This window comes from Falco punctatus, assembly GCF_963210335.1.
Source record: "Falco punctatus genome assembly, chromosome: 6".
Lineage (NCBI taxonomy): Eukaryota > Metazoa > Chordata > Aves > Falconiformes > Falconidae > Falco > Falco punctatus.
In genome coordinates this window covers 3,484,869-3,502,254 of record NC_137585.1, presented here as the reverse complement: position 1 = coordinate 3,502,254, position 17,386 = coordinate 3,484,869, and the positions used below count along the sequence as shown (strand labels likewise).

The window sequence follows — 17,386 nt, the reverse complement described above, 5'->3', positions numbered from 1 at the left end:
GAGTGTCTAACAGAAACATGGGCTATTCTATATTTTAAGTGCAGTACTAAAGAAGGTTTTTTTAGAATGGCTTTTTTTTTCTCCTTCCTTCCCATCCATCTCCTTTTTCCACCTTCAAGTCCATCCACAGTCTCTAGACTTCAGTGATCTCCGAATCGTGGGCTAGAACCACAGCTTTAACAGAAGTATGAAAATATCAAAAGAAAAATTAAGTTCTTTATCCAAAATCCTGCTAAAAAGCTCCTAAGACTTTGATATGCTGGGACCGGGGAGGGGTAGAAAGGGAGGAAAAAAAAACCCAAACAAACCCCAAAACCCCAAACCCCTTGCTTTCACAGTACTGCTTCTCTACCTGTGGCATCTTTTCCAGGCCCATCACCAAGGACCTCACCATGTTTTTTAACCTCCAAACCCATAAAAACATTCAGAAACTTCACAAATTAAAGTAACTTAGAAATTAAACATACAGAAAATCTCTGCAAAGGTGACACAGTAGTTTACAGTTTAAGAAACATCCTGCTCCAGCCTTATGCTAACTCCAGCAGCTCATATAAAATACCAGGCTGAGTATCCCACATGATGCCACCATTGGTTTAACACCATAACACTCCAGCAGGGCACTGAGCACGTATCTGATGGTGGAATCTTTGGGCATTCCCCACTGAAACAGTATTTGGTCTGGTGACCTCCACAACAAAGTGTTTTTTAAGAGTCTTCCCCTGCTCCCCTTATTCTACTTGACTGCCTAGGGGCCAATTTAATTTGATTTGTAAGAACAGACCACAGTGGTCCTAGCAACAAGACGCATACATGCTAAAGCTGGAATATGTTGTCCTCGTTCACCCTTGTGAAAGAAGCACAGACTAAAGTTGTCCCCTTCCTTAGCTGCTCACCGTAGAGCAATTCCCACACCTCAACACACAGACCCAGAAGCCAGAGACCTGAGCAAGTGTGTTGCAAATTAAAGTAGTAAAAAACTCAAAACCAAAAAACTCACTCCAACCAAAAATCACAACGCAGGGTTAGAATGGACAGCAGAAGCACAAGTGGGGATTTGGACAGGAAGACAGGAATGCAGACCACCCTGAGAATCTGTGTTGCCTGCAGAAGGGCATCATGTAAAGAAATCATGGGTGGGAAGCAGACTGGTAACTAACAGACAGAGGTGAGAAATTCCTCCACTGACTGTCTCCTTCTGTTACAAGGAGAAGACAAGGCTGCAAAATGCAGTAAGAGTGAATCAAATGGTGCTGATAACAGAACTTTCCTGAAACAACTGAAAGGGGTTAGAGAAAGCAAAGGAGACAACTGCAACTTGACCCCTAGGATATAAATATGCACCAGTCATGCACGGGAAGCAAGGACCACAGTTCTGCCCACCAGAGTAGCAACATGCCTGCATTCACCAGTCCCTGGATGGATTTTCAAGATATGACCAAAGTAAACTAACAGCAAACTCCTGCCAGTCTGAAGTGATAATACTTTAGACCATCATCATCAAATCTACTGCCACATGCACAGCATCAGCCCCCACCCACTGGAACCATTAGCTTTCCAAGTCAAATTCAATGCACAGAGAAAAAGGTTAGCCGCCCAATTTCCAAGACAGGCCAGAAAGAAATTTCCATGGGGAGCACTGGGAATAAGCAATGTATTACATTCAAGCCCAGCCCTAAGCACCTCATATGAACACTCAATTCAGAAAAATAATCAACCAGATTTCTGAAAGAAGTTTATATAAATGGGACAGGCAGATAAGATTAAAAGAGACAGAAGAAATATTAACCTCATTTCAGCACGTAAACCAGCCCTAACCAAACAGGTAAAGAGTAAGTTCTCCAATAGACATTGCCCTGTAGTGTGCTTTTTCCAGCCTTCACCCTGAGGCCAGATCCCATTCTCCATTGGAGGTGAATTCCATTTCTGGCAAAGAGAGCTGCTGATCAGGGAGATCTCAGGCCATCCACTGTCAGGAATTCTGCCAGCCTCACTAACACATTAGCTCAGTGCAGGTCCCTGGGATTATCCACTATTGGACCTCAACCGAGACTTTGAGGCTGCGTGCACAAACACTGAAAAAACAACTCAAAAGCTTAGACCCTCCAAAAAAAGGAAACGAGCAGATCTGACTCCTTGCTCCAACCAACAGCAGATGTTTAGAAACATTTATACCCCAATATAGGTTTCTTAACTCTGAGTTCAGCTGTTCTTGGCTGTCCACAGAGGAAGGTAGCTGATGTTCTATAATGACATTTATTATTATTAGACAGTATATATTAATGACCTGGAAAAAATAACTATACTCTTTAGAACAACTAAGGCCTGAAAGAAAACTTACCTACTTCCTTCTCCCATAAGAGACTGTACCGCCACAAAGAAAAAAATTACAAGCCTTGTTCAAATTAAAGCAATAGTCTGATCTACACAGATTTGTGACACTAGCTCTCTTACCTGAGCCATGGACTGGACTATTCCAAGCAACTTTTCCTGTTGGACATTTACGTCTACCTGCACCAAAACAAATAGGACACCTGGAGAAATTACTCAGAAATAAAATTTGGTCCTTCAGAAACTAGTTGACAGCCTCCATCCACTCCCCCGCTCCACCCCAAACCAAATAAAATTCACTGAGGTTGTGCAGCTAAATACTTGACTTAGGGAAAGAAGAAAGAGCAAAATACTGTTTTGGGGCAAAGACAATCAGTGAGAGATCAACAAAACGGGCCTCCTGCAACAACAATAAGTCAGAACACATCCAAACAAAACTAAAGCAGAGCTTAGCAATTTATGATTCTGAGTCTTTTACTTAAATAATCAGCAAATCACATTTTTTGATTGATTATATACATGGAGTGCTTATCCTATCAAGGTATAACAAGTTTATTTTCTAGCATGGTCAAACTTTTGCTGTTTCAAGGTTACTAGCTGAATTATTTTAAGTCTAACTGATGGCCAGTTGTGAGTGACATTCTTCATGTGTTGATTCAAAGCAGTGTTGTTCAACATCACCAACATGGACAAGGACACAGAAAGTACCCTCAGAAGGTTTGCAGATGACATCAAACTGAGGAGAGCAGGGGATATGCTGAAAGGCATGGTTGCCACTCAGAGGGCCTTCAATAACCTGGAGGAATGTGCTGGCAGAAAAGATGTGATGTTCAATGGCAAACGTCAAATCCTGCACCTCTTGAAATCACCCCATAGAGTAGTACAGGCTGAGCTCTATCTGGCTAGAAAATATCTCTTCAGAAAAGGACCTGGAAGCCCTGGTGGACCACAAGCTGAACATTAGTCAGAAACATGCCCTTGCTATAGAAGCCTACCAGACACTGGGCTGTGTTAGCAGAAATGTAGTCAGCCCATCAACAGAAAAATTCTTCCTGTCTGTTCAGTATTTGTGACACAAAACGTGGAGCGTTGTCTAGGTTTAGGCTTCCCAGTTCTGAAGCTGGTCCAGCAAGTGTCCACCAAAATGTTTAGGGGGCTGGAGCTGTGCAAAGAGGTAGTGAGAGAATTTGGTTTATTCAGACTAAATAAAAGAAGGTTAAGGGGATGGCTAATCACAGTCTATAACTAACTTACATATAAATCAAAGGAAATTCCTTGTCGCGACGGAGGGAAGGCACAGTCACTCAATATGAGTGATCAGCAGACTTCTTTTATTGTGCCTTACAGTCACCTTTTATGCCTTGTTATAATTAGCTCATACATATTACAAAAGTTAAGCTCATTATTGGTTAGTTGCCTAAATACCAAGCCCGCCCCTAGTTTCTCTTCTGTAGTTATCTGTTCCCACCTGCAACATTTTTTCCCACCCCAATCTTCCTGTTATTGTGTAACAAGAACAGCCAAGGCTAGTGTATTTTTTATTTACTTCAGATAAGCTGAGAGCTATGTGCATTTTTGTCCAGCCAGCTGGACTGTGTCTATGTGACCTTTTTCAGCTAGCCAGTTATCCACAATTCCTCTCAGAAGTACAGAACAAAAAGACAGGAGGCAATGGCTGCAAGTCGCAAAAGGGAAATCCCTAACAGAAATGAGGAAAATATCCTTCCCCATGAGGGCGATTCAGCACTTGAACACACACTGAAAGAGGCTGGGGAATTTCCATCCTTGGAATTATTCAGTTTGACTGGACAAGGTCCTGAGCAACATGATCTAGCTTTCAAGCTGGTCTTGCCTTGAGTAGCAAGTTGGATGAAACCACCAGGGATTTCTTCCCACCTAGTTTATTTTATGATTCTACGCCAACAGAAACTAAATGGAGAATGATCAGGAAAGCATAAGGTCCACACACAATATACATTTATATATGCTCATCAATTAGTCCTTCCCAGACAGGAGATGCATCCCATGCTCTTCACCCTGCAGCCACCCCCAAGTGGTGACCCCATCTGGAAGCCAACAGGAATTTTCCATGCAGAGCAATGTATTCCTGTTTGGGACTCTCTCAAACACAAAGAGAAGAGATGGTACACCCCTCTTTTTCAAGCCAGAATACAATCTGACCTCTTAACCTAAAAAGGTGGCAGCAAGAGATACACAGTGATAGCCTACCATTACCATTTCCAAATAAGATGTCAGATTTATAAAAAAAGATACTTGAATTCAGTGTAGGGATGGATCAAGAAACAAATCTAGAACTCCAAGATGATGGCAATACAGGCTGACAGGAGGCACAGAAGTCCCTATGTATCAGCTGAGCATGGTTGTCAGCTTAGACTCCACATAAAGTATTTAAAAGCCCCTGGTATAAGCCTGTCCCAACAAGAAATCTGCTCTTGAGGGCAGCTTTATGATGCTGTCAAAAAAAGGCAGTGAAAGCACACTCAGGTAGAAATAGGAGAGGCCACAGATATTTGTAAGCAGAAACACACAGTAAATGAAACACCTAGTCTGAAGGAGAAATATGAAAATATAAACTACAGTGTTTCCCAGTACAGAGAGCCCAGTGTCCGAATGCAAGAAAGTTCAGTATATTATTTCCTTCAAAACTATTAGCCTTTGCCTAAGATGTACTTGTTTCTACTACTGTATTTACAACAGATTCCATGGTCAGAAACTTCCATACATCCTACAGAACTTTAGATCAGCATAATCTTGAAGCATGTTAAGCTTAATTAGGAAATGCTATACATACCTCTGCTGTATAGGAACCCTACTATTACTACAGATAGCATGAAGACAACAAAAGCTGGTATAAGAGTATATCTGCTTCTGTTGTGATAGCCGATTCCTTAAAAAAATGAAATAAATAATGATTGGTTAGTTAAAAAGCAACTGTGTGACACACTACTTCAGTAGAAATACAACCTTGAGTACGTTTTATAGCCATTTGTAATTTTAAAAGACCAAAACAAACAAAAAACCCCACACAAACCTCAAGAAATTAATGTACCAGAGTCAGTTATTAGCAAAACCTTAAGACAGTTCCCAGAAAGTTACATGGCAAGTACCTTAGTTTAGTGAAGGCACATCACTGCTTGAAAGGCAACAGCTGTTCTGTTTTTTGGTCTATGAAAGACCAAGCCAGATCTCAGCCAAATGACATTTCAGCAGTTAACTTGTATCAGGTTTGCATGACAAGGTTTTGGTGGTGGGGAGGCTGCAGGGTTAGCTTCTGTGAGAAGATGCCAGAAGCTGCCACCATGTCAGACAGAGCCAATGCCAGCCAGCTCCAAGAAGGACCTGCCACTGGCCAAAGCTGAGCCCATCAGTGATGGTGGTAGCAATTCTGTGATAACATATTTAAGAAAGGGGGGAAACTGCTGCACAACTGCAGCCAGAGAGAGGCGTGAGAGGAGAAAGAAATAACTCTGCAGACACCAAGGTCAGTGAAGAAGGAGGGGGAGGACATGCTCCTGGAGCAGGAGATTCCCCTGCAGCCCATGGTAAAGACCACAGCGAGGCAGGCTGTCCCCCTGCAGCCTATGGAGGCCTAAGATGGAGCAGATATCCATCTGCAGCCTGTGGAAGACCCCACACCAGGGCAGGGGGATGCCCAAAGGAGGCTGTGACCCTGTGGGAAGCCTGCGCTGCAGCAGGCTCCTGGCAGGACTTGTGACCCCATGGAAGAGACCCATACTGGAGCAGTTCTTGAAGAACTGCAGCCTGTGAGAAGGGCTCATGTTGGAGAAGCTCATGGAGGACTGTCTCCCATGGGTGGGACCCCTTGCCGGAGCGGGTGAAGAGCGTGAGGAGGAAGGAGCAGCAGACACAGCATGTAACAAGCTGCCTACAACCCCCATTCCCCATCCCCCTGCACTGCTTGTGGCGAGGAGGTAGAGAAATCAGGAACGAAGTCGAGTCTGGGAAGAGAGGAGGGGTGGAGGAGAGGTGTTTAGATTCATTCTTGTTTCTCATTATCCTACTCTGATTTTGACTGACAATAAATTAATTTTCCCCAAGTCGAGTCAGTTTTGCCTGTGACTGTAATTGCAGAGCGATCTCCCTGTCCTTATCTTAACACAGGAGGCTTTTGTTGTATTTTCTCCCCCCATCCTTTTGAGGAGGGGAAGTGATAGGGCAGCGTGAAGGGTACCTGGCAGCCAGTCAGGGTCAACCCACCGAATGCCTCATTTCTAAGTCTCCAGCACATAATTCCAGTGAAGGAGGAAGAATCCTACACTGGTAAACCATGAAAGTGGCTTTTGCATAGACATGGGAAATTTTAAAAGGTAAGCCCCAGGCTGAGCTGAAGCTCAGCTGAGGCTGTCCCAGAGCAATAAGCAACAGCAGGAACACTCTCTTTTCTCCTCTTTATATCTGTCTGTGAAGGAGGAAAAGTAGTGAGCTCATTGACTCATTCACAGACTAAGTAAGAAATTATTTTAACTAGTGGCTGCTAGATGATTCACTTGAAAAAACTGAATAATTGCATTCCAGTTCATGGAAAGCAGTACAAACAGCACAACAGTTCATTAGCATTAATTATATCAGGTCAGAAGGTTCAAAGAGATCTTCTAAGTGTGTCTCTCTCTTTACAACCTCCTTTTGAGCAATAATAGTGAGGTGGGTTGTTGCAACGGAGGGAAGACACAGTCACTCAATATGAGTGATCAGCAGACTTCATTTATTGTACCTTACAGTCACCTTTTATGCCTTGTTATAATTAGCTCATACATATTACAAAAGTTAAGCTCATTATTGGTTAGTTGCCTAAATACCAAGCCTGCCCCTAGTTTCTCTTCTGTAGTTATCTGTTCCCACCTGCAACTTTCTTTTCCCACCGCAATCTTCCTGTTATATTTTTGCTTTACTTCAGATAAGATGAGAGCGATGTGCATTTTTGTCCAGCCAGCTGGACTATGTCTATGTGACCCTTTTCAGCTAGCCAGTTATCCACAGTGGGTGTCAGTCTCTTTTCCCAGGGAACAAACGATAGGATGAGAGACAAATGCCTCAAGTTGCACCAGGGGAAGTTTAGACTGGTTATCAGGAAAAATTTCTTCTCCAAGTGACCAAGTTAGGTGGTCAAGCATTGGAACAGCCTGTCTAGGGAAGTGGTTGAGTTGCAATCCCTAGAGGTATTTAGAAGGTGTGTAGATGTGGCGCTTCACAACATGGTTTAGTGGTAGACATGGCAGTGCTAGGTTTATCATTGGACTCTATCTTAAAAGATCTTTTCCAATCTAAATGATTCTATGATTTCAAGTCACAACTGAAGGGTTTATTCTGTTGAGATCCCTGCAAAAAGTGTCTTTCCAGGGGATCAAACTGTCAATCCTATACCTTTCACCAACCTTAAACACACTTTTAGTAGACAAATCACTTCTGATGCTTTTTACTTTTTAAACTCAACTTCCTCAGAAGTCAGTAGAAATCTCACAATCAAAGCCTATGCTGCTTCCCAACCTAGCCTCTCAGACTTGCATATACAGCCTGACCGATTCATTACCTTCTCTACCTGAAAAGCATTGAGTCAAAGAGATTTCAGAGCTCTTTTCCGTTTGAGAGAATCTAATGAAACATGCAGCTCTCTCGGAGGCATCAACGTCCTTCTTAGATATCACAACTTCCTGGGTGTGACTGATATGGAGAAATAGTGTGAAATGGGGATGCTTAACACCGACTGTGATTGTATATGTCTACTCAGAAATGTGGGTATGGTGACTAGTCATGGGTGCGGTGTCTGGTCACATAGGCACACAGCTCTGAGGAGACAACTACAGTTTTTGAGGAGACGCCTGCCCCTCTTCCTCTAACAAAGGGGAGACGGGGAGACGCCTGCCCTTCTTTCTCTAACAAAAGGGGCTATTTAAAAGAGAATGAGAGATGAGAGACATTCCAATGCTATCTAGAGGGAGGGAGTGCTAAGAAGATTGGATGGTCACAAGGACATGAATCACCTTTCCTTGCTGAAGAAGATCAGATGGTCACAAGAACATGAATCACCTACAAACCTGCAAGACCACCACATTCCAGGAAACGGACTAATAAGCTAATTAACATACAAGCTAATTAACATACAAAGCGGGGTTTAGGTAACAAATATGTATAGGCGCTAATTGAATATTCATTTGTTTCATTGTATAAATGTGGGATGGTTTGTCACTTCCGGCATGCACGCTTGTGGAGGAGCGATCCCCCGTGCATCTGCGCGCAATAAACATACCTACTTTATAACTTTCGAGTTATAGAGTCTAATTCCGTACGTCATGACGAGTGTCTGGAAAGCGACTGAAATTCCAAGTGTAATGCAGAGTCTTCTGGAAATCTGATATACATACTAACACAAGGTTATCACCGCTGATATTGCACCTTATTTCAGGTTCTGAAGGTGGAGCTGAAAGGAGAGAAAACACTCTGTATTACTTTGGTTATAAACTGCCTTGAACTTTAGCACAGGACAAGGGCAGGAGCAACAAAAGCAGCAGGAGTGCATAGTGTAAGGTGTGCATGTGTGTGGACACACGTGTATGAGAGAAATGACTTTCTAAAAGTGGATCTGTTTGCGGTTCTTCTGTGTCTCATTTGAGACTCCTCATGGTTCATTGTCAACGGGACTAAAATACACACTGGTCAAATATATTTCCCAAAGACTACTATGAAGCTGCATAGATCTGCGCAGGATAGTATTACAGATATTCAAGCACATATAATATGCCTGCAGAAGCATCTTTAGTAGATACATACTGCCTGGGATAACTTGGCCAACTTGCTCAAAGAGTTTGGTTATCTACCTGAAAGCACACAGTGTGCCATCTACATGCATTCTAGAAATCATTCCAAGGTGAATAATGATGGGCACACAAATCAGATACCACCTTTTAAGATGTGTTTAACGTGCCTAAGTGACTTAACAATAAAGCCCAGTAACAGCCCCTCCCTATTTCTGTTTGCTTCCCTGACAAACAACCCCCTTTGTAGCCTTCTTAAAGTTAATAAAGTGATACAAATTCTTTATGCAGTTCTTCCAGTATTTACCTAATACAGCAAGTCTGAAGGTTAAAACATAACTTTTCTTCATGGAATCCACGTAGTCTAACATGTATGTGCCAGTGTCATTGTTCTCCAAGTTAAATATAGTCAAGCACCCATTCTCCTCATTAAGCAAACCTCTGTAACGGAGAGAAGTAAAATATGTTGGTTTGTTTTGCCCTTCCCATTCAGCCACTTTATCCTTGTTTTTCGTCCAAATAATTTCCACTATTTTTTGGTCTATTTTTACTGGAAAAGTAAAATTTTCTCCCACGATGCCAAACACGTCCTCACAGTAGATGTGTGCTACAAGGGAAAAAAGAAAAAAGTTATTTTAACAATTATTTTATAAACTATTGCTTGACTAATGCTGTATGCACTTTTAGATACATTCAAATTTAGGTTAGAAGCACATCACAATGTTGCATATTTGTCAGTTTGGGTCAGTTGAAGAATTACCCAAACCCAGCCTGCCAGCACAATCATGTGACAGGCACCACATAGGGATCAGTTTCCACATTCTGGTCCCAGGTAGAATTATTGTCCTAATCTTCTTCCCCAACCTAAAGTCCTCTACCCTCAGTACTTTCCCTCTGTTCGCTTGAATTAGGCCTCCTGCCCATGGCCTTGTGAAAAAGTTGAAATGAAGAATTGCTGTCACCAGCAAAAATCTCTCTATCACAGCATCTTGTTGCAGAATGCTCAGGCTGAAGCTCCTGCCCAGCAAATGAACTGCAGTTTTTCCAGCATGAATATTCACAAAGTAGTGAAAAGCACACTTCTGACACAAAACTGCTACTTGATTCAAAGCACCTGCCCTAAAATCATAGGGATACTAGGGATTTGCCTTGGAAACGTCACTTAAGCAAGTTTATTTCACAGCCAATGTATGTGAAACAGCATCCTAACCTCAGAGATCTTGCTTGCTGCTCTGCTAGAAATGGGAGGTGTCCAGAAGCCTTAACTGCTATCAGTTTTGAATCAATCGTATTCTGCTAAAAAGGCCCAGGCACTCAATGTAAATAAACAACAGAATAGAAGAGGGATAAGAGATTGTCTCTACATGTGTAAAAAGAAATCTACTGATCTAACAGACAAGAGAAAATTCTGCTGTGGGACAGAGATACTGTAAACCATTAGCATCTCTGTCCCTGCTTCAGTCTTCAGTCTTCAGCAACCACCTCCTACTTCTCAATGGCTCTAATCATAAGACTACTCCCATGGCAGACATGCACATGGACACAAACAAAATCATGTCAATACTAAGTTCAAGTTACACTTGCATTAAGGACTCAATTCTGCTCCACAGTAGCTCGTAAATTTTTACTACTAAGTTAAAAGAAAGGCGTAATTATGATATAAATGAGGTCTCACATTAAGGCAAGATTTCCAATATGCACCATCAAAAATTTCCCTTTGAACAGTAACTGCATGGTGAAAGAGAAGAAGAGAAATATTTCAGAAGCCTACTCCTCAAGTCAACTGCTCCCAAGTGACAGCTACTGTTTTAGGTTTCTTTTGGACCTTTTTCTTTTATTTTATTCTTAAATGGCATTAAGTCAAGAACCCACCAATTCCTATATCATTCTGTGCTTCCCTTGCTTCTTATGTCATCATGGTATGAAAACTTACTACTGTTCATAAATCAGTGCAGATACTACAGCTTTATCACACCAAAACAAGTCGCTTCCCTTCAATGTATGAGTTCAGAAAACAAACTACAGCCCATCTTGCTCCACATCCTATCTCTATTCCATATGAAAGCAGCCAGGAGGTCAGCCAGGCCAGTCATTAAGATTAGGTTCCCCATCATCAAAGAACAATGCTTGCCAGCATACCGAGTGTCCTGTTCTTCTGCCTGGTGCCACATCACAGAAACAAAGACTTTCTCAAACAGGAGAATGAAGGCAAGCAATGGGAAACACACTTCTGACTGTTTGGATCGAAAACTGCACATGCAAGTCTTCTCCATGCCTTACTACTTATGGACTATTCAGTTTGTTTGCAATTTACCCATGAAAGCACTCTTACTCCATTACAGTATCTACTTTCCATCTGCACTTACACAGTGGCCTTTTCCGGACACAGGAATTGGGAAAGTAAATAGGGCAAAGAGGGCTTGGCCATCACTGCCACATCTTTTCAACACAACCCACCTGCCTTTCTTTGTCTTCTATCCTGTTCAGACAGGTTTATACATCTCACTTGCTCCTGCTGCCCCAGTATGAGTATCTCTTTCCACCCATCTCAAATAACAATTTCCAGAAAAGAACAAAACCCAGGACAGAACAGAGGAGCTCCAACATTTGTATTTGGAGACCACAAGGAGGCAGGATGCTGGGCGCGATGAAACACTCATGATCTGATGAGGACTGGACTCTTGTTAGAGACTTCTGTTTCATAAAGACCATTTCTAGGAACACACTTTCCTCAAGAAGTCATCTCTAGCCTAGGGACCTATAGTAGTCCCAGCATGGAGAAAAACTCCCTGTTTTACCCACTGTGAAATTCTACCTCTCAGTAACTTTGGCTTACAGACACAACCAAGCTGTGGTGGCTTAACATCAGCAAACTGTCCTGGTTTCAGCTAGGACAGAGTTAATTTTCTTCTTAGTAGCTGGTGCAGTGCTTCCTTTCGGATTTGGTGTGAGAACAATGTTGATAGGACACTGATGTTTCTGGTTGTGGCCCAGTAGTGTTTGTACTAAGTCAAGGACTTTTCAGTTTCTCAGGCCTTGCCAGCGAGAAGGCTGGACAGGCACAAGAAATGGGGAGGGGACACAGGCATGACAGCTGACCTGCACTAGCCAAAGAGGTAATCCATACCATATGACATCACGCTGAATATATATAAGCTGGGGGAAGAAGGATGAGGGGGGCATTTGGTGTTACGGCATTTGTCTTCCCAAGTAATCATTATGCATGATGGAGCCCTGCTTTCCTAGAGATGGCTGAACATCCACCTGCTGACGGATAGTAGTGAATTAATTCCTTGTTTTGCTTTGCTTGCGTGTGCAGCTTTTGCTTTAGTTATTAACTTGTTCTTATCTCAGCCCTCAAGTTTTATGTTCCTTTCCAATTCTTCTCCCCATCCTTCTGGGTGAGGGGGGAGTGAGCGCGCAGCTGCATGGTACATAGTTACCAGCTGGGGTTAAATCTCAACACAAGCGTGAGCCAAGCCACTGCAGTTGTTGACAAGAGCAAGGTAAGAGGAAAGCAGCCATTTGCTGGGGACTGAGAACAGGAGGAAAGCCAGCCATCACTGCTTAGCCAACCACCAACAACTTCCTAAGCCTGGGTGCTGAAGCATGTAACCTCTCCATGTCTTTGCTCAGTCATAAGGGCCAGGCTGGAGTTATGAGGGAAAGATTGTTTCTTCTTTAAGTCAAGAAATAAGAATGAAGGAAAGCAGAGCTGAAAAGAAAACAAGTTTTCCCTCCACAGCTTCTGCTTGGGATGGGGGAGCACTGCCTCCTTCAGCACTCTGTTCTTGCTGGCTGGAGAAACAAAAGCTTGACAGCAAAGAAATGAAGAGCTCCTGCCCAAGGACACTCAGGCCTTTCTCCTCAGACAGAAGGAGACCATTATCTCCATCTGTCTAAAACTAGGGACTGGACACTTCTCTGCTTCCCTGCTGTGGTGAAGTGTGAAGAAACCTCCCATTCAATGCTGTCAGCTTCCTTTTTTCAAGGACATTATACGTAATACAGAAATGTTGCGTAAGGTCTCCATCACATATTTTTGAGCTTCTAAAGAAAGCATGCGTCATCATATTTTTTCTAATAAATTTCCAAGGAACCATTCCCCCTGCTTTCTACTTCATTTTACGCAGAGACAGATTTCCTATTCCACTGCAGCTAACTTCTCTGCTGTGAGCAAAGAGGAAGAGGTAACAGCCAAGCATTTTTTCATACGCTCTTTTCAGAAAGCTAGAAATAAGAATTATGTTTCTCTGCTTTCTCCCTCTCTCCTTATTGCAGCCTATTATTCCAAGATAAAGTTCACACAACAAAGCAGTGTTGTGCTAAGGCTTCCAGTAGCCTCTACAGAAACCATCAGACTACCTGCTCCTTTATCTCCTTCAACACACTCCAAATTCCTTCTTATGCCATGTCTTTGTGTTCTATCCTTCCAAACCTACCCACCTCATGCTGTCTACATCATTTTCTGTTCCCACTTCTCCAGCAGGAAGATACCTTTCCCTACGCAGCCTTCCCATCCTACCCAGGATTCAGAGCCATGGTCAAGTGTTCTGCCTACCACACATCAGCTGAACCACGACAGCAGCACGGGTGCGCAGATTTGGCCTGCAGCAAACAGCAAGCCATGAATCTTAGCCTGGTTTGCAGTACATGAAAACATTTCAGATTTTGTCATGTTTGACAACCACTCAGCTAATGCACGTAACCTGGAACTCCATGCTAACCAAATCGTGTCTCTGAATGCAGAGCCTGAATTGCAGCCTACACAAGACAAGGCACAGAGTAGCAGGTCACCCATACAACCTAGTGTGCTATACTTGATGTTTTAATATTCACCTGAATAATTCTGGCTCTTCAAGCATTTTAGCAGGCTAAAGGTATCCACATTCTATTCAGACTAAGTGAGTGGAATTTAATATTCCATTTATCAGCAATAAATGCTTCATTAATATATTTGTCTGCCTGATATGATTTTCTTCACTACTTTTCTTGGAGCTGATGTAAGGCTTAGTTATTCTGGAAAACTTCTGTAAACTAATCCCCTTTTTATTTTTAATGCTATCATTATCATCTTTTTTGGTCTCAAGTACCCATTTGAAATGCATATATGTACATATTAGGTCTATACCAGCAGCAGTTAGGCTCACATATTAACATTAAGATGTTAATGTTCCACCTGCTAAAGCTGGGTGGAAAAGCACTTGCTGATTAGCTTACAGCAAGCAACAGTCTGCCTCAAGATTTGATCTTTCTAAATACTGGATTTTTCTTCTGTTTTTTGTAACTTCTCAACTACCCTTTTTTTAGGATTATTTTTTTTTCCAGATTTGATCTCTAAGCAGCAGAGTATTACATTCCCTCCTAACCCTCAGAACCACCAGTTCCACAGAACCCTGAAATAAATGTTCAGTCCAGGACTATCAGAATATTCACCCATAGCCCTGCTAATTCCCCCGGAGCCCACAAACACGACCTGCTTTCCCCAAACTCCAGTAAGAAAGCACTTAGACCCACGGTAGAGCCCACTCATAGGGAGTGGGTGGGTGCAGACATCACACACACATGCATACACTTGCTTTTTGTCCTTTCTGCAGTCTCAGGGTCCTGCTCTGTTGCCATCCTCCCCGGACTGAGCCCTTGTCATTCACCTTCTGACAACTAATGCAATGAGCCAAACGCAGTGAATGCCCAGGCCAACACATGGCAGCATGAGGCAAGGAGGGGGAGGGAGGGGGCTGGGAATCCTCCCTCTTGGCAATGGTGAACGATTAGGGAGGATCACTGTGGCCTGTAGGATACTGGTAATTTTCAGTCTCTGGCCTTTGCCTAGGGACAGAACCAATTTGCATTTAAGCCTATCCTGAACTGCTAGGGAAAAAAATACAACCACAGTTCAAATCCTCTGCCCACTTACTCCCAGCATCCGGATACCACTTCCTATGCTGTACTAGCACAGTCTTTATGTAGCTATATGATCAACGGTACTGAGAAAACGTCTCAATTACTTTCTTCCTTCAACTGAGTTAATTTTCAGCCAGATCATCTTTGCAGTTCTCTTTATAAAGAATAGCACAAAAAGATGGCATACAGGGGAACTGTTCTTGTCCTCTGGCAACACCAACTTACATGTATTCCAAACTACAACCTCTGCCTTACGAACCGTGCATCACCCAGACAGCCTACAGCCACACCACCTTGAACGTGGCCAACATGGTCTCATGAGGCTGTAAACTGACAGAAGTAAGATTTTAAAAAAAAAAAAAAAAGAAAAGAAAAAAAAAGACAAATCCACATACAATTTTTTTTTTTAAAAAAACACACTGTCAACTCTCAGGATCAAAGAAGGCTGTGAATGCAATCCAGAGATAATCCTGGCTTTCATAGGACTAAGAACATTAATCACATTAAGCCAAGTAGCTGTCAGCAACATTTTTCACTCTGTATTCACTCTACAGTGTTAAACATCAAGGGCAAAAAAATTACTTGTTTCTTTTTGGTTTTAATATAATATTTTATATATTATATTAAATTTATTATTTTATTTAATTTAATAATTAATTTTATTATTTATTATAAATTTATATTTCTAAATATATAATTATAAATATATATTTATGATTATATAAATGTAATTATAAATTTATAATTACATTATAATTAATTAATATAATGTAACAGCCACAGGTCCGGAGGCAAAGATTTATCAAGAGTTTTTATTATCAAGAGTTTTTAAGCAAGGGGCAGAGGGGTTTTATTTGGTTGGGGTTTTGTCTCCTTTGTGAGAAAATCAGAACTTCCTCTGTTTATTTTGAAAAATTCAAGAGTAAGGAAACAGGACAATGCAATCAGGTGTCAGTTTCGTACAGCTGATGACTGTTTTTTCCATTATATGATTTTAAAATGTGTTTAACATTTCCATCAACAGCCTACCAAATAACAACATTCTACAAGCAAACTGAATTTGTTAGTTCCTCCCATTCATCCCAATGCCTTGTGATATAGTTCCCATGACGTCTCTCATGGAGTGAAAGACATAGGAAAAAAAAAAAAGACCAATCCTGGTATTTTTATGGTCAACAAAAACACAGAAAGAAGCATGTATTTCTGTGTGTAGAGAAAGAAAAGGAGAAAATTCTAAAACAAGAACTAGCCCAGAACTGTCAAACTGTCTAAAGGGAAAGAAACAAAAAGCCACATTCAGGTAAGTTTGGTTTCTGTGTTGGTCACTTTTGGAGGAAGTCTGAAAGAAAACACGAGAGTTGCTAACAAATACCTTTGTCAGCCATTATATAGGGTAAATTGTGCTCTTACATGAACCAGGTCTTCTCCCCTTAACTCAGTTCTTATAAAAGAAGTTGAATAGGGAAATGAAGCATTAAGGAACCCAGCAAAACATGCAAGAACTAGAAGGCAGTAATACTGCTTAAAAATGAGCTGATGCTCAGAGCACTGGAAGAGCTCCCCGGCTGTCAGATGAGCCTCAGTACAGATGCAGAACGCTCCCAGGTGCCCCAGTTCGCTCCCCCAGCTTAGCTCCCCCACCCCCTCCGCACCCCGGCGAAGCTCTGACTGCCGAAGTCACTGCAAGTTTGGCTGAGCGCTCCTGCGGGGGGCACTGCGATCCTCCCGCTGCCGTGGCACCCAACAACCTCGTCTCCTCGCAGGGAGGGCGCAACCCGTGAGCCCTTTGGCTTTTTGTGCGTTTTTTTTCCCTTGAGGAAGTGACTCAGACGCCAAAGCATGAGCCTTTTCAGATGCAGGGATGACAAGTATATTTTTACAATAAAAGCCGGCTTCCTAAGCTTCTCAGGAACGGGGGCAAACCGGGGGTACCTGGGAGCCGCTTCACTTGAACAGAAAATTACCTCAGCGTATGCGGGTACCAGAAAAATCCCACTTTTCCCACCGTTACCTTCCGTTTGCCCAAGTCTGAGACAAACGGGACACGAGCGTTACCCGCGACACGAACGGGGCGGGTGGACCCTAAACACACCGATCGCTGATGCTGTGGAATTCCGCTGTTACCGGCGGCGGAAGGGGAGGCGGCGGAAGGGGAGCCGCCGGGTTCTGCCGCCCGCCGTTAGGACGGTCCCCCGGCCCGGGACGGCTCCCCTCAGCGCCGCGCAGGGCGCCGCGGGCGGCGGGAAGGAGGCGGCGGGAAGGCGACGGCGGGCGGCGGCAGCTCCGCCAGGCCGCACCCCAACCGAACCGCGGCTGCGGGGCCGCCGCCCCTGTCACGGCCCTGCGCGGCACCGCGGGGCCCG

General features: G+C 43.0%; 1 protein-coding gene across 1 annotated transcript in view; it reads right to left on the bottom strand.

Annotated features, from left to right (window-relative positions):
* The window catches only part of CD58 (CD58 molecule), a 30,618-nt gene that overhangs the window by 12,950 nt on the left and 282 nt on the right, over positions 1-17,386 (bottom strand). Inside the window, exons 2-7 of the mRNA XM_080391593.1 lie at positions 9,427-9,726; positions 8,655-8,785; positions 8,555-8,568; positions 7,898-8,028; positions 5,141-5,236; positions 2,452-2,508 (exon numbers count right to left, since the gene is read on the bottom strand). Of these exons, the coding sequence (XP_080247719.1) occupies positions 2,452-2,508; positions 5,141-5,236; positions 7,898-8,028; positions 8,555-8,568; positions 8,655-8,785; positions 9,427-9,726 (729 nt within the window). The remainder of the gene's footprint in view (positions 1-2,451; positions 2,509-5,140; positions 5,237-7,897; positions 8,029-8,554; positions 8,569-8,654; positions 8,786-9,426; positions 9,727-17,386) is intronic.